The sequence below is a fragment of the Odontomachus brunneus genome, unplaced genomic scaffold (assembly GCF_010583005.1).
Source record: "Odontomachus brunneus isolate Ranch 3 - 2012 unplaced genomic scaffold, Obru_v1 Obru_scaffold_059, whole genome shotgun sequence".
Lineage (NCBI taxonomy): Eukaryota > Metazoa > Arthropoda > Insecta > Hymenoptera > Formicidae > Odontomachus > Odontomachus brunneus.
Window position 1 is genome coordinate 1472570 of NW_022639509.1, and position 17897 is coordinate 1490466.

The window sequence follows — 17897 nt, forward strand, 5'->3', positions numbered from 1 at the left end:
TCTTGGGAAAGACCGAGCCGCTTCACGAAGCAAAGAAGAAGTAGGAGGATACAAAAGGATACGAAAGCGATTCCTTCAACAAAAGATCCTTTGAGCCGAGCCCTACACTTCAACCGCGACTCCGACACGCTTTTCCGACCGCGTGTCCGAGAAAGTTCAGAACAAGTGCTTCGACAAGTGCGACTCGAGAGTGCGGCTTGAGAGAGTGTCAGGATGAAGCAGTCGTGAGAGAGGAAACGAGTCATACGAAGGATCACGCGAAGAGCCAAGAGTCACAGGGTATCGAGTAAGGGTGGCTTAGTGCGTCGCTCCAGTGTTTTCGTTCACCTGACGGCTCATCCTCCCTCCCGAGAGGCGGAGGGTGGTGAAGCATCGATCGCTCGCCATTTTGCGGAACAACCGACATCTTCTGCGCGCACCGACGACATCTTGCCGCGTGACATCTTCGGCGATACGGAAGATACAGAGGCTGTGGTATCACGTCGAGCGAAAGAGCAGTAATATTTGCGTATCCGTGCCCCGAGTGCGTCTCTTTGCCCGCTTATCGATCGCTACCGAGAACCGTCATATTACGTACAGCGCTCTCCCGTCACGGAGAGGGTGCGTTATCGCGAGATATCGCGTAGCTCGACGAGAAGGAACGAGTTTCGACAGTGAAGAGGGTGGCACATCGGTGCCCAACGTCGCGGGAGGAAGGAAAGGAGGTGTCCTTCAAGTCGAAGGTAGAAATCAGCAGGCTGGGAGGTCGGTTGAGCGAGGTGGTGGGTCCCGTCGTGGAGGAGGCCATCGAGCCAGGGGATGCGACCCCGCTGACGGGACCCTCGAGGGAGTCCTCGGTTCCTCGAGCACCCCCGCCACCGCCGCAGCGTGTCACCACACCGAGTCCGCCGAGACCACCGCCCGCTACGTCACAGCATCATCAGAATCCGGGTCATTCGACCCACTCTCCGGGACACCAGTCCCAAAATCCCGGCCACAACCCTGGTCATAACCCCGGCCACCAGACCCACAACCCGGGCAATCCCGGCCACAACCCGGGCAATCCCGGCCACAACCCGGGCAATCCCGGACACAACCCGGGCAATCCCGGACACAACCCAGGCAATCCCGGCCACAATCCGGGCAATCCCGGCCACAATCCGGGCAATCCCGGCCACAACCCAGGCAATCCCGGCCACAACCCGGGCAATCCCAGCCACAACCCGGGCAATCCCGGCCACAACCCAGGCAATCCCGGTCACAATTCCGGCGATTCCGGGCACAATCCCGGCAATTCCGGACATAATCCCGGACATAATCCCGGACACAATCCTGACCACAATCCCGGCAATCCCGGACACAATCCGGGCAATCCCGGACACAGATCGGACAATCCAGGTCACAATCCCGGTAACCCAGGTCACAATCCAGGAGATCACCAGAATCCCGGTCAGCCAAGTCGGAATCCCGCTGGCCAACCGGCGCAAAATCCCGGTCATCCTACCAATCCAGGACAGGAGACTGAAAATCCCCATCAAGGCCAGAACGTGAGTCGTCAACCGACGTTGAATCCCACTCAGCCGACTCAGAGCGGCAGGGATCAGGCACAATCGACGACTCAACAGCCACAACAGCAACAACCACAACAACAACAACAACAACAACCGCAACCGCAACATCCGGACCACCGTACCGCCGCCGCCATGGGGACCGTGTTGTCGTTTAGCCCGCGGGATCGTCGCGGATCCGTTTATCCGCCGGCGGGACATCAGCATCCCGCCGACTTCACGTTGAACAACTTCAACTACGAGCAGCTAAATAACGCGAAAAATCGCGAGAATAAGAGCAGCGTCGCAACGGTGGCGCCGGCGCCGCCTACGAATCATCCGCCGACCAACAACAACTCGCTACAGAACAATAACATTAACCTGAACAACAACGACAACGCGAGGATCATCTCGGAGAAGAACGCTCTGGAGAAGAATCTGAAGAAGCATTCACTGTTCATTAACGCCCTATCGTGGAAGCGGTTCAGCACGGCGAACAATAACAAGAAGAAGCTCGACAACAAGAACAAGAATATCGCCTTCAGACAGCCGCTCGATAATATTCCTATCGTTGATAAGAATAAGAACATACAAACGCCGCAGGTGAGTGCTCTCGTCGCGCAGCGAAATTTTCACTTTGTCAAGTAGGTGCGCTTTTTGCGATCCCACATGGTTATTCTAGAGAAATATTCGACAATCGTGCGCGAAATTTTCTCGTAAGATACGCGGAACAAACGAATGGGAGACGAATGCTTCAATCGCTCAATAGACAAGTGTGCTCTTAGACAAGTTGCAAATTCGCCGCCGAATTTTGTTAAGCGCACATTCATAATATGCCGTATCCCTATGCGTTACGTCAAATCTAAAGACAGATAAGAGCGATTCACAGTGTAACGAATGAAATATACAACGTGCTTTGACCCCAGCCACGATCGAAAGGCTATCGATCGTTTCGATGTCTTCTTTCGTGTGGCATATTGCACGAGTAGTTCCGTCCCTTACAAGATATCGCTTACCTCTCGCTAACCTTCCCCTTCATTGGCTTGCATTTGTGTCACGTGAAGGAGAAGAGTTTAGAAATAAAGAGAGAGAGAAATAAATCTATGTATATACATATTCTCTTTTATTAGCGCGTCATCATCGGGAGACTAACAAATTTATCCCCGTTTTTGTCTTTCTTCCCGGCTCGATTAGACAAAAGCACCGGCGTCGAACAATAATCACACCACGCACAATCCAACATGCGAGAAATTGGTGCAGAAACCCCTGCCCCCTGGACCAAGGAAAACCGTCATCCAGGCCTCCACCTCGGAATTGCTCAAGTGCCTCGGCGTCTTCCTGCACAGGAAATGCACCCGATTAAGGGACTTCCAGGCCGGCGACGCTGTCATGTGGCTCAGAACCGTCGACAGAAGTCTCCTGCTTCAAGGCTGGCAGGTGAGTTGATTCGATCGATCGTTCTCACGGAACGTCGCACCAAGTGATATCGCGTCCGTAGAAAAAGAAGGAAGGAGAAAATTTTCCACAAAGTTTTCTCTAACACTTTTTATCAGACTGTACAAATCGAATGGACTTTGGTGCGTGACCCAATAAACATTGCAGGAAGCGCGATGTCGCACTAGACAACACAGCGGTGGCACGATGTCGTGGATGTTCTACATTCGCGAAAGAGTCTCCACTTGATAGCCAAACACTTTCATTTAGCAAGTAGTTAACATGCTTTACGAGCATGTTCGCCAATAACGCGATTATTACGCGGGCACTGGTTGGACGGTTTATAATTAATATATCACTCCCGCGGTTATATCTCGCTATCGCGATAATTGGGTAATTAAGACGCACCAACGGCACGAGGCAATTAACTCCTGATGATTGAACTGCGATAACGCAGTTATATATGCGAATACGATATCGAAGCGCGATCGATGCTCACCTGAGCGTGACGAGCAGCGCATATGCAAATCAAAAAATTATTTTCTCCCCGCGACTTGTATATATATTATAATAACAATTACGTTGTAATGTATATACATATTATACGTATTTCTGGAACGCGCGAGTTTTCGGCTTGATCGACTTGCTTCAGTGAGCGACGAGTTATTTAAACGTTAAATCAAAAAGCCAAAATTATTTGAGCCAAATGTTCCCCAGAAATTATTGACACTCCGGACTTTCGTGCAGCTAATGTTATTCCACCTAGTTTTGTCGATATCTCCCTACGCGCCGTGACATTCCCAAACCGGGACACGTTACGAGACATAAGCGATCCAATTAAAGAACACGCGTGTTTGTTCTTGACACGTTAAAAGGTTTCGTTTTCCCGAGGGGTCGCAGTTAAGGACCCACGACCCGCACGCGTCGCGAGAAAAGGGCTCTTTTCGCGGCAAATCCTCCGGGAGGCGGTCAGTGTCCTGCGGGAATACGTAGTGATTCGTGATGAGAGTCACCCAGGACGCGTTAGCAGCAATATATCATGCTGGGAATGACGAGAGTGTTCGCGTCACAAAACGCGGGAGTATTCATTACGGGCAACTCTGTGTTTGCGTACGACAGGAAATCGCGGCCTAGTAACACGATGACAAAACTTTTCGGCGATATCACGTCGAAGGAAATGCGGAACTTTATCTGCCATTCCCTGGAAATCCCTTCGAATCTAAATCTCGCACGCGCGCGCCCGTCTGTATGTGTGTGTATGCGTGGGTGGGAACACAACGAGGAAGTGGGCGTTTGGTGAGGAAATTCGCGGAAACTCTCCGAATCGATTCAGTAGTCCAAGCTTTCCTCTTGGATCGAGCACAGCTCCGTGGACGCCGTGGGCCCTCGGGACGCGAAATCGCACGACCTCTTCGACGAGGTAGCAGCCCGCGATCAATCGGACGTTTGCTCGTGGTCTGCTACCGATCGACACCGGTTTCTTCATTCGATTATGAATTTAGCGTTTATGCTAATGGGGACTATCGTGCGCGATTGCGACCTATGCAAATTACACGGCCCCTATAAGACTCGCCTTCTCCTCGTGTGGCAGCTATCGATCAAACTAAAAATATTTCACTCCGATAGTCAACTGACGTAGATGGCCGTCGGCTTAAAAATACTATAGGACTATTAATAATACAATGCAAAAATCTACGTTGTTGTTTATCCACTTTGTGCCCTGTACCGTGCGCACGGTGCATCAGTTTCCATCAAAGAGGGTCCGAATTTTCCCGACGAATGTCGCAGACGAAGAAAGGTTCCTTTCTCGCTCGATAGGTGAACGTTAATAATCTCATGCGGCTGCTTTATACTTCGGATCGTATCGGTTGGCACAGGGAGCGAGGGAGCGTGGTTAGAGCTGCGGCAGAAAAGCAGCTCGCTTTCCCTGGCGCAGTCATAAAAGCGCCGGACTTTTTCTATTCAAAAGATCACGGGACGACGTCAACATCCGGTCGTGCGAGGTAACAGAGCGAACACTGAGTTTGAGGCTAAATCTCGGTGTCGCAACGATACGGTATCGCCATTGGAACGCATTTATGTCGATGCGTCGCGGCACGAAAGGATTAATTATCTGACGGCCAAATCGACGGTGTTCTTTTGCCTACTTTACGACGGAAGTCTCGCTATCGACCAGCGCGCAACCTTCAGCCGGTCAAGAAGTTTCATGAAAAAGTAGCGTCAAGCGCACCGGTAATAATTCCTGACCACTGCGGCGGCAATTCTCCGTTCCCGTGGGTGGAGTTCCTCCTTCGTCACGAGTGACGTTCATGTCGCAATTATTGCGGACAGCTGCGCATTGTCCGCGCATTGTCGACTGACGCTCGATCGAGCAACTTTCCCGTGGAGGAGATACTTGTGCACCGTCATTAGTTTTCTCGCGTGGTCATGCGCGTTTTACCGCAGTCTCCTTGGAATTGCCGAATCTGTCGCGAATTTTCGCAACGAATGAGAAAGCCGCCAAGATCAAGAATCCGCCGAGACCCCGAGACAGTCGTCCATGAGCGGAAAGTGATATTCGTTGTCGTTTTCCTCTCCCTTGCTTAAAATATCTCACGACTCGATTGTCCCGTTTGTTGCGATTTGCGTGTCGCGCGATCTCGAAGCTCGCGAGACACGAGACGCAAACGTTCTTTCGCGAAGCGTCCACGCAAATGCGCTCTGATTTGTTCCCGGTGATTCGCGGCACATTTCGCCATTTGCGACAATTTGCGACGTATTGCGACGTTCGCGTGTTTCAGCCCACTTTGCAGGGAGAGGCGTCGAAGATGTTCATAATAAAGTGCTTTTGCGTAGACACGCTCCCTAGTAACACCCATGCGCCCACCAGCATCGATTTCTCACGTCGATAAATCCACGTGTAGAATCGCTGAAAGGGCGCGCTAGATAACGACGGTCTCGCACGTCGGCCGTCTAATCTAGGCTAATCCTACCCTGTGTTATCTTGGCGCCCAGAAAATGGTCCACTAACGAGACCGCTAATCGAACAATATCGGGTTCGATCGGGATTGCCCTTTTTATCGACCGTCTAACTCTTTCACCCTCTCGCCCTCATCAGACAGTGAGTTGCAAAACGATTCAGACGCAATGAAGTCGGCGCCAAACTGCTAAAATTGAGAGTCACTGCTGACGCGTCTCTGCCCAGTAATTATATTATTAATTATTGTTACTATTGCTGTTACTTATTATTATTTAGTGTTCTTAATTATGTTATTCATTATATTATTACTGTGTAAATCTATCGGTAATGATTCTTAATTTTAATGGTTTGGTGAGCTCTTAAATCCATTTTACAAGCTACTGCACATCGCGTTAAATGTTCCATGACTTTTTCAAAAAACTAAAACGCTTTTAAATAGTACGAGTATCGACGGGGTGGGCATTTAATAAATATCCATTGATAAACATGGAAATCACAGCGCCGAGAAGGACCGAGCAGGATTGAATGCAAATTCAACGAGCGTGCGTTCGATCTGTTTAATTATTGCGCGACATGCTCGTGCGGCCGTCATTAGCTTCGCGAATATTCGCGATATTCGCCAATGTAGCGCGGTGGCGAATTGAAGAGGCGCGTTCATCGAGAAACACCCGTTCGATGGAATGGTTAATCGATCGAGATATTTTCTTGGAACATGATGAATCAAACACCGCAAATTTGTCCGATATGCATAAAAGCTGGCTCATGGCGCGCCGGTTATTCTCATTACTCGCATACAATGCGAAATACACAACTGCGCGCCGAATAATGCGCTATAGCTGCGGATTGCAGCCAGGGGGTAGTTACCCGTGTGTCCATGCGTGTGTTTGGTCCTCTCGTCGAGTGCGCGTCGCCTAAGTCAATATACATACGACGGCTTTGGTCAAAAAGCTTTCGCCCTGAGCCCGCTATCGAACCGCACGGATTTTCAGCTTCAAATCCTTTCGCGATTCCAACGCCCTTTCGACTACTTCAAATCGTCGCTCGCCCCCAAGATAAATTCTCGCTCTCTTGATCCCCTATCCGCGTGGGACATTGGCCGACTACGTTGAAACCGACTACGTAGAGGCGACATGAGCGCAGCGTCATGTCTCCTCCTCTCCTTCCGTCGCGGAAATTGTGTTAGTCGGGAGCGCGGTGCACATCGTACCGTAACTTCCGCGAGCGCAGCGATTATTCGCGCATCCAGAATGAATATCGTCACGCGCCACCGCGTCGTGCTGAGAGGCTGCGGCTGATAAACTCACAGGCCACTAGTCGTCACCCAACGAGTCGAGGCAAATCCCGAGGCAACGAACTAATGAAGATCCGATTGACAGAACGTAAGATACGCCTCAGGGAAAGATGCGCGGCAGTGCGAGCACCGGGGGGTGAAAAGCGCGCAAGAGATGATGAAGGGTCACGTGCACCCGGAGCGTGTCGTGCGCGCACGACAACGTTCGCTCGAAACCCCGTAGGGATGTGTGTGTGTAGAAAAATGCGAGGGTTCAAAGAAGGGACGTTCACCCCTCGATCTTAATTGCAAGGGGGAGACATCCTCCCTATCTGTTCTTTCTTTTTCTCTCCCTCTCTCTCTCTCTCCCTCTCTCTCTCCGACTTTTTTTTCTCCCTTTCCTCACGAGCTTCTATCAGCTCCTGTCTCGCACCTTCACAGATTATCTTCACTGTCCTAAATCTACGGTCATGCGTAAGAAACTTTACGCAAATAACGGCTTTTTCTTACTCGGCGTCCTTAAATTAGTATTGCAAAAAATAGAAGCGCACGAACAACGAGCGTTATATTAAGTTCCAGTTTTTAGGGCAATGATTATTTTAACGAAGGACGCGTGCGCGAGAGATAGCATCTTGCACGGATAGTGCGCTGTTTCTCTTGGATTACGTGCCATGCGAAAATTTCAGTTTGCCCGCGTTTGTTATATTTGAACGTACTAACGAAATTATTCGCGATTTGCGACGATGGGCCAGACGAAAGTAGGACGAATAATTTCTCAGCGTTCCGACTTTCTTTTAAAACGTAGAGAGAGAGAGAGAGAGAGAGAGAGAGAGAGAGAGAGAGAGAGCAAAAATATGTGTGTCATAGATATTGTTTTGCGTATTTCAATACATGTACTTACGATCTCGCGTGGGTCATCACACGAAACTATTAATTTGCTTTTGCGCACATTTTGAAATATCCAAGTGCATCGACGACTGCAAACCCGAATCGAAATTTTGACCCTATGTTGAATCTTGAATTCTACACCGCAGTAGGAGCTAAGATAGCAAAGTAGATTTAATTCTAATGATATAATTTACTCCTATTTTGATCCTGATGATGTCTGAAATTTCCACTTTCACTTTCTTTAGCGTCAAAGTAAGTTGTATATTAGTAGGATCTTAGGAAGCAAAGTAAATTCAGTTGTGAACCTCTATTGAAGGTTTAGCTCCTACATAGACTATGTATTTTATTTTATAGAATTCAAGGTTCAACATAGGATTAAAATTTCGACTCGGAAATGAATGTCAATATCGTCAAAATAGGTTTCATCTTGGTTGTAGATTATCTAAGTAGGCTCAAACTATTTTTAAGAGCGTCAAAGTAGCGTAAAAATTTTGACAAAATAGAGTTAAAGGTTCAAAAGAGAAGTTAATGATTATTAATATCGTCAAAATAGGTTTTACCTAGGCTATAAACCGTCTAAGTAGGCGCAAATTATCCTTTAGAGCGTCAAAGTAGCATCAAAATTTCGACTCAGGAATCGACTGTACGTGCTCAAATCTAATCTCTCAAGTACGATATGTACGCGAGCTCATTCCAGGAATATATTCCAAACGCGTGTCCGCAGAATTGTGTATCCGGCGCACACGTGCGGAAACGATCACGTAAAACGTGTATGCAAAAAAATAACGATGGGTACACTCGTTTAAAATTAATGCATGCGAGTGTAACGTGCAGCGATAAAATCGAATGTTAATGAGGACGAGAAGATTTACACATCGCATTTACATTGCGCCTTTGCGCGACACGAATGCGCGTGCAATTAAATCGTGGATTGCGCGATAACTTGTCGGTGCCTCGCATGTTGACTTGGTGACGAAATTTATGCGTCCGAGTTGAAATTTTGACTCTATGTTAAACTTTGAAATCTACAACGCAATAGGAGCTAAGTTAGCAAAGTAAGTTTAATTCTAACGATACAATTTATTCCTATTTTGACTATGATGATATCCGAAATTTCCCTTTTCACTATTTTTAACATAAAAATAGATTGTATTATAGGTTACGGAACATCAAAATAGGTGTTGAATAGAATAGAAATTTGGGCTCTATGTTAAGCCCAAATCTCGAAATCTATAACGTCATAAGAACTAAGTTAGCAAAGTAGGCTTATACTGCAATTCTAGACAAAATCGTAAAACTCGTAACTTGTTCTCGTAAGACTCGTAAGAACTTATGAATAGATCTGCAATTCTATGCAGACCGTATGTTATATGATAACTCGTAAATATCTAAAATTTTTTTGTTTTTTTTTCGTAAACTACGATTTTACGATTTACTCGTATATTTGCTTAAAATTGCAGCATTAATGATACAATTTATTCCTACTTTGACTATGATGATGTCCGAAATTTCCCTCTTCACTATCTTTAGAATAAAAATAAGTTGTATTATAAGTTTCGAAATATCAAAATAAGTGTTGAATAGAATAATGAGGCTGAAAGTAAGATCAAAATTTCAACTTGGATAGATTAAATAGAATCAAAAGAGGTTGATGTAGGTTTCGGAGTATCAAAATAAGTGTCGAATAGAATAGTAAGACTGAAAGTGGGATCAAAATTTCGACTCAGGAAGTAACGCAGAGAATAAATTCAGCTTCGATTATTTTGAACGTCATAACATCAAATATGTTCTCGCAATCTGAAACTTAACATTTAATTCGCCCATTTTCAACTGCCAACTTGCAGTTATATCGGTGCGGTGTTACGGACAATATCTTTAGCGATTTCATTAGAGCCGTAATCGCTCTCCAAATACACAAATGCAGACACGACCTAAGTACGATCCTAAGTAAACCTCATTTGCTTCACGACACACCCTTCCTGTCGTTATCGAGCCATCTTTGATCCTATTCAATAATCCGAAAATAGAATCACACGTAAGTTCGTCTGGAATATCGAAGCGACCCGCCGTTTTTGCGTTTACGAAAAATAGAAGCGTGACTGTCTCTCCATGATTTTTCGATCACGCGTTCACTTTCTCAATATATAATATTTTCTAATTATTTGATATTAAAAAAACACCTAAATAAAAGCCGGAAAAGAAGTGAAAATTACGCGAACCTGCCTCTCGATTCGTTTAAAAATACTCATTTCGCTCAAAACTATTTAACCTAAGAGTCAGTTTTATCAGGACGCGTTTAATACGAAAGAAATAAAGTAGAAAAAAATAAAATGCAAACTCGCTTGGAAATAAATTTATTCTGTCAGCGAGCAGCTTCCCGCGACAGCGTAGGGTCAAGCATCGCCGCACGCTCGGCTATAATAAGCTATTACAACTATAGCATAAGTGGGAATATTGACTTTCTACGTCACTCGTATAATGCCAGTTAGCCCCTTCGGAATGTCGAAAGCACGCGAGCAACCACGCGTCGCAAACGGCCTTCTGTCGCGGAAAGTTTCGCGATCGCCAATCGGTCTCCCGTCAAACAAGATCAAATCGGCCGTCGCATTACTGAAAATCTGGTTAAAGGGAAACCGTACACGGTTGAGAGATCGAAAATTCCCGCGGCCACGTCACATTTCGCACGCGCGACACGTGTGCCGCGTCGTTGTCTATCCCTCAATTTTCTGTCCCGAGGGAAGCAAAACCGATGATCGTAATCATCTGAGCCGTATATCCGCGAACGTGCATAATCGTGAGATCGGCTTGACTTCCTCGCAACTGCTATGACCGCCATCGCGTCTCCCTGAAGATACCCTCCGTAGGCGGACACTATTAACTCGCGAATATCGCACGATACGTATGTACTTCGTTCATTTGCATAGTTTAATTACGCGAGCGCGCATAATTCACGCGGATTTGACTTCTCGCGAAGGAGGCTTCTCATCGGGAAACCCGCGAGCGTTATAACACGGCTAAACGTCAGATTCTAATTGCTGTTAAGGACGTTTCGCGCCCGCTAATTGGTAGCGAGGAATAGCGCGGCCTGCGCGACTCGTCCCGGGATGAATCGTTCTCTCTATATCCGCGGTCTTGGAAATTTAATTAAAAGGCTCGGGTCTCTACAACACACAGGTGAGACTCGAGTAACGCGCAGAACTGCTGTCCGCACGACAGCCAGCCAGTCAGCCAGGCGAGCGAGCGAGCGAGCGAGCGACAGGCCGCTCACCCCTGGCGAATATCGACCGCCAGTAGGATGTATACGCTCCCGGGTATATTGGCACCCCCCAATTCTGCTGCGATCGCGTCCTCTGAGCCCTCGACACTCCCGAGCGACGTTATATCTGATCGAGAGGCGAGCCTCTCCACGAGTCGGCCGAAGCACGTGGAAACCCTAATGAATCGTGCACGCGACAGCCTTGCACCGCGACCCACTCTCTCCCGGGGAATACTAATGTTTTTTAGCTACTCTACGACGCGAGTACCGGTAAAGAGTAAATATAAGCGCGGAGATCCGCACAAGTGAAGAATTTTCGATTGGAGATATAGACTTATGTTAATAGTCGTTACTTGAGACTTATCTCGAGTGAGATATTTTCAGATATGAATTTTGAGTGAGATGTGAATTTTTCAATCGAATCACGATTGCAAAATGTTACGCATTTCATACGATTCAAGTAAGAGATTCAGATCTAAATTTAAATTCTGATTTGAGTATGTCATATGAGACAAATTTCAAGTAATATCTATTTTTCAATATCGATCATAAAAAGATAGATGAACACCGGAAAGATACATCCTCAGATCTCTCGCGTATTTGCGTACGTTTACGTGTACATTAAGCACTATTATTACACTTTTCATAATGTGTATGCATTGTTCAATATTGACTTCTATATCCGGTATATTTCTCGTTTCATTGATTCCTAAATATATTTTTAAATACACTTTGTTTCATTGATTCGTAAATAATATAGATTCCTAGGTCTTTCGTGTGATCTTTCAAAATATCTCGCCATGTTAAAATATATAGCCATCATGCTGTGGCTCTTTTTATTGACAACCAATGCGATTTTTACATCTAAATATTATATGCACTACGTAATAAGATGCTTTGCGAGCATTTGGGTTGTCGCTCACCATCGCGCGTTGATGTCGCACGATGTTCAGGTTCGGTCCAGGTCAGTCGTTGCATCTCGATCACGTCGTTCCGCATCCGTCCAACATCCTCAGCATACAGCAGTCGTCCCACGTTGCTTGCACTTTACTTATTTTACTTTTTACTTCATTGCGCGAACACGATCGTTTTAATGGCACTTAGCGATTTTATTTAAAATAAAATTTTAAAATTTTAAATATTTACGACAAATGCCCGCGCTTCCAGAATGTATCTTCGAGTTGTGAATCGCGTGAAAAAAAAATAACAAACTAGAGATCGTCGTTTTTGGGCGAGATCGAGAGAAAAAAGTAAGATATTCCGTTTCGTGTTTTCCGTTTACCGTTTGTCAAAAAGACGAGATTCTTTTTAAAACGTATTATTTATAGCAAAATTTATAGCTCAAAAAGAAAATTTTTATGGCGCGATAGATGACTGAATTCTGACCGACATGTTGTAAGCGATTTCAAACGAAATGACATTTTTAAATCCATCGCGTGAAAATTTTAGAAAATCGAAGATAGCGATAATTATGAAATTTGTCGCGAATGCAGAAAATAATCGCAAATTCCGCGTATGGTAGCGCAATTCTGATGCGCTACTTTGATGCGCTACTTTTGCGCACTATTCTGGTACACTATTCTGATGCGCTTATCTGGTGCATATTTTGCACTGCTTGAAATAATTAGGAGGTCACATTGATTGAATAGTTCCGTTGAATAATTTTGTCTCGAATCAAATATAATAAACGCTAAGATATTTATATATAAAAATGAACTTACTGAAAATTCATAGAGATTATTTAAAAAATTTTGCAAAGAAATACAAGTCGATACATTTACGAAATAAATATTTTATAATTCAAGGATCTAATGATAATGGCGTCTATTTCATACAAAAAGCGATCCCCTGATTACTTCGAGCAATGTATTGCAATAGACGGCACAAACTGATATATAAAACACTGAGAAAAAGATATTTGGTATTTGTGACTCCATTTGCATAGTGAAATAATAATATTGAGAAACTTATTTTTATAATAAGCACTGCTATCATATTATTGATAACAATCTCGTGTACATATCGCTGCTACTACTTTTTTTTTTCTTAAAATAAGAAAAAGTATTGCTGACGCCGGAAAAGACTATAATTTATAATAAAACTAAAAATTTTCTATTCTCAATGTAATATATGCAAAAATCTACGAGCTATGTAAATCGCATTGATTTTTTTATTCTTCAACTACTAAAAGACCCGCCACCTAAATCTTTATTTTTCACTCACCGAAATACTGGGAACTCAAAATCACGTTTTGCTACAGTTCTGCAATAAAAAGATAACGTCACTGATTAGATATGTTAATGACTTGACGAGAAAAATACTGTGAATATCAATATGTTATAGCTCCTAGCGATCTTTGCAATCAACGATTTTAAGGTGGACGATTACGTAACAGTTTTTTGATTGCAAAGAATGAAACATAAGTTCATAAAGCCTATAAACTTACTTTCGAGCCGACTCTGCTCGGCCCGAACTGGATCCTCCGGTGCAGCATCCGCATCCACCAGAGTTGCATCTCCTGAGAACCGCACCCACCGTGTAGCCACAAGCTCCGTCGACTCTGAAACAAAAAGCAAGTTTTCGTGTTAGTTAACGTGTTAATTAACGTGAACGTATCAAGAATATAAAGTCTAACCTACGATGACGACATTTATATTGCTCCGTGTGCATAAGTGGAAAGGGAAAGAACACTTGCTTGCGGATTTGAAATCGCGTTTGCTCGACTTTTCTAAGCCATTCCCGATTAATAAATTCGACGATCATCCCATTTGATCACTACTTGAATGAGTCGATTGTAATAACAAATGATAACAAGTGGTCTAATTGATATAAATCAATTTATTCGACAGATACTAAAAATCCTCGACCAGTCGTATTCGTCTCAAACACATTACGCGTTTCTCATCACTGTTAATTAATCCAAAAAATACGTTTCTACTTTTTAGATTAATTAACAGTCATGAAATGTATATAGCTAGATACGAATGCAGCCGACCGAAAACTCTTAGTGACTACATATATCCATCAATAATAATGCATCCACAGGACTGGGTGTTTAAAGCGATGTAGGCAGAGCTCGGTGTCGAGAGGAGCTCCAGATTACGAAGCGCAGCGCGTAGTGTTCGCGACCTGTCAAAGGATAGCTTTCTTCGCTTGTATACACGATTTCCCGAGTGGGTTAAGAGCGGATTAGGTGCGAGTTGCCGCGAGAGGATCGGAAGTATCTCGGTTGGAGGCACTCGCGTTCACGCGAGACGGCGCATCCCTTTTTCTTTCCGCTGCATTGTGCAAACTACACTGCTCCGCTTATTTTACGTGCATATAACACACGAGGACGCGTATGCGTGTGTGCGACGTCGTCGTCGTGGTCACTAAGAGTCGACGGCCCTGCCTCGGCGCACTCGGCCACCGAGGGGCTCGAGCACGGGGGATGCATCATGGCGTGTGAGCAAATTGCGAACGTGAGTGCGCGCGTGGCGTAATGTGCATTAAAAGCGACGGCTAACGAGGAACAGAGGGCCGCCGGCTTTAGTCAAGTGTGCGGTTAGCGCGAACAGTAAGTAAAAACAGCAGCAGGTTGCCGATCGGCTCGGAGAAAACTTATCGGGGGCATCGATCCTCCTAGGTCACCGCGTGGCCTCACCGCGCGCACACTTAATGCACCCACATGTGCGACGGCTCGGCTGCAACCACTAACATCCACCTACGTGCATTCTTTTTCTCTCTCCCTGCATCGCGAATCGATGCACCCACGCTGCTTGTGAGGCATGCAATACGTAATGCAAATTCGTCGCATCGCGACGCATATTCAATATATCATCCTCGATGATAACACGATGAAAGCAACGGCATCTTTATGAATTTTTTGAGAACAGGCATTTTTCGAAATGGATAAATTGTCACTAAATCTAGAGTTCGGTGAATCACACAGTAGCGTTACAGAATACAAAAGGGCTTTTACATTGTGATCTTAATTGTGAATTTTGGATGCACTAAAGGAAAAAAATATCTAACAAATTAAAAATATTTATTTGATGTGGATACCAATAACATATTTATTTATACTATTCTTTAAATTTACTAGAGTTAAGAACAAGTGAAGAGTGACAGTGCTTTCAATTAAGGCAATAGAATGAAAATACTGCGAAATTGCATTTTGCAAGTGAGCATTTCACAAGTTTAGAGTGGATTCTCACTCCATATGAACGAATGTTTCAATTAATTAGAATAAATATGTTTCTGTTGTGACAGTAAAACATATAAAATTCATTCCACAGTTTTTAATAAAAATACTCACTGGATGATTCAGAAAATTCACTCTGTATGAATGAAATATCACTTGAATTCCAGTGATTCAGTGGTCGTTCTACTTTTCAAGTAAGATTTCATTCCAAGAAATTTAAAGCATAATAAAAAATATTTTTTTAAAAAGAGAAAACACATATTTTCATAAAACTTTTGCTTTTCAAAACAATTGTTTATTTTATTTAAATGAAAAAATTTAGACTTAAGTATGTATGTTATTAGTGCTCACCGAATAAATATTTATTATTACTTAAATATTCTTTCCTCAGTATAATAACACCTATAATTTTTCCCTCTCATGACGTTCGCAGAGTTTCTATACGCAACAACGTGCGTGCTAGTAGACTCATCGACTTAAAGAGACACGTGTAGATTTTTTCGCTATTCTCAATATAGTGTCACCGGGAAATCACGTCATTTTTATTACGTATCTATAAGGTGCGTATACGCAGGGATCACGTTTCTTTTCTTTTTATAAAATTGCGTTACGCGCAACAAATTGATATTGTAGTTGTATATATAGATTTACTCGAATGCACATTTACTTTTATGTTTCATGGCTAACGGAGGTCTTGTCAGTTATAAATAGATTCTCTATTTATACGACGTATTCTCGTTATATGTGTATCCGCACTAATTAACATCTGTGCAACTATATTTGCATCCGAAGCGCTTACGTCCGATACATGCCTGCTACGTTATTATTTATATTGATGGACACACATATGCACAGACGCGCCTTAACAGTGTGCGAAGACACATATGTATACATCTAAAGTCTACGGGAATGCGTGTTCATGTTTTTAATAACGATATACGCAGACACTCGCCTCGAAAATTAATTCAAATTCAGTTAAAAGTCACGTCGCACACGTGTCAGTATAGTCTAAGTGCAAGTTTAGACGAATATCTCAACGGTACGATCTACTCAAGTGACCCAACAGACACCTGTGCAACCTTTCCTTTGCTTTTTCGTAATTGCGAGTCGTCACGAACTTCACTCTTATCGTTCATCGTCGTCTAAGATAGACTACTGGTATTTCTTATATAGAAAGAGAAACTAATAGCGAATTCGGTTGTTTGCACTAGTGCGCACTGAATGCGCACTAAGACTCGTTTATAGTATGTTAATATATTTAAAGATTGTCTTAAATAAATTCTCAAATATTTTTAACCAGTAATATGATATGTATAACATCCGTACGAGTCATTTTATTAGCTAAAATATTTTTAAATATGTATTTAAGACACGATCTTAAATATAAGAATGTACTATAAACAAGCTTTAGCGCGCACTCAATGCGCACTAGTGCAAGCTACCGAATTCGCTATAAGAGAAAGAAAGAACCCAACTTAAAATTAATACTATATTAATACTGCAATTCTGTTAAACTTGAAAAGAATGAATAGAAAATGAATAGAAAATCTCGAGATATAACACTAAAGTAACAAAGGCTGTTGTCCTACCTTGAAATGTTTATTAAAAAATAATTGCTGATTTTTCAAATAGTAGATAATTCTTTTTAAATAGAATAAAAGAAAAAATAAAGAATATTTAAAAATGATGTACTTGAGACATAAAATTTCAAATATTACTATGCTAGGAAATGAGGCTGCATTTATAAAACTTAATGTATAAAATAAATAGATTAATTAATAATCAAAGATTCTCTCTTTCTCTCTTTTTCCTCTCTCTCTTTCTCTCTCTCTCTCTCTCTCTCTCTCTATCACTTTTTCATAAGGTGACCAGACGTCCCGATTTTTTTCGAGTGCTATTCGGGACACCGATTTATCATCATTTTCAATTATTTTCAAATAATTTTCGGATCTTTTTACTTCCCTCCCCCCCTTCACACATTTATGAAGTGTCCCGAATTCAGGGCTATGAAATCTGATCACCTTACATATACTGCGAGGAGAAACGAGAAGATTACTTACAAATAACGTCTTCACGATACGCCCTGGCGATCGCACATCGCTATTCTAGACATTCTCGAGATTTATTTCTATATTCGTATCTCTTTTCCTAACAAGCTGACGCAACCGCCCGAATATTCCGCATCTCTCTCTCTTTCTTTTTGATTGTCATCGCATTTCTAATTCCCGTTCAATAAATTCGACGATCGCCCGATTCTATTGCTACTTGAGCGAGTCGATATTATTAGCAAATGAAACGTCGGCGCGACACGTCGCGACAAGCACCGGCCGCATATACCGCGAGGAGAAACGGGAAGATTATTTACAAATGATGTCTTCACA

General features: G+C 43.6%; 2 protein-coding genes across 2 annotated transcripts in view; both read left to right on the forward strand.

The window, feature by feature from the left end:
- Nucleotides 1–813: 813 nt before the first annotated feature.
- On the forward strand, nucleotides 814–1567 carry LOC116845943 (microtubule-associated protein homolog maph-1.1-like; the record flags this gene model as incomplete). Its single annotated transcript, XM_032819192.1, has 1 exon — nucleotides 814–1567. A coding segment is annotated over one exon (717 nt), but the record flags the coding sequence as incomplete, so codon positions are not given.
- A 76-nt stretch (nucleotides 1568–1643) lies between these two features.
- LOC116845983 (cyclin-dependent kinase 5 activator 1) overlaps nucleotides 1644–17897 on the forward strand; it is a 24453-nt gene continuing 8199 nt past the window's right edge. The window contains exons 1-2 of the mRNA XM_032819279.1: nucleotides 1644–2129; nucleotides 2721–2963. Coding sequence (XP_032675170.1) covers nucleotides 1683–2129; nucleotides 2721–2963 — 690 coding nt within the window. The 5' untranslated portion in view covers nucleotides 1644–1682. The remainder of the gene's footprint in view (nucleotides 2130–2720; nucleotides 2964–17897) is intronic.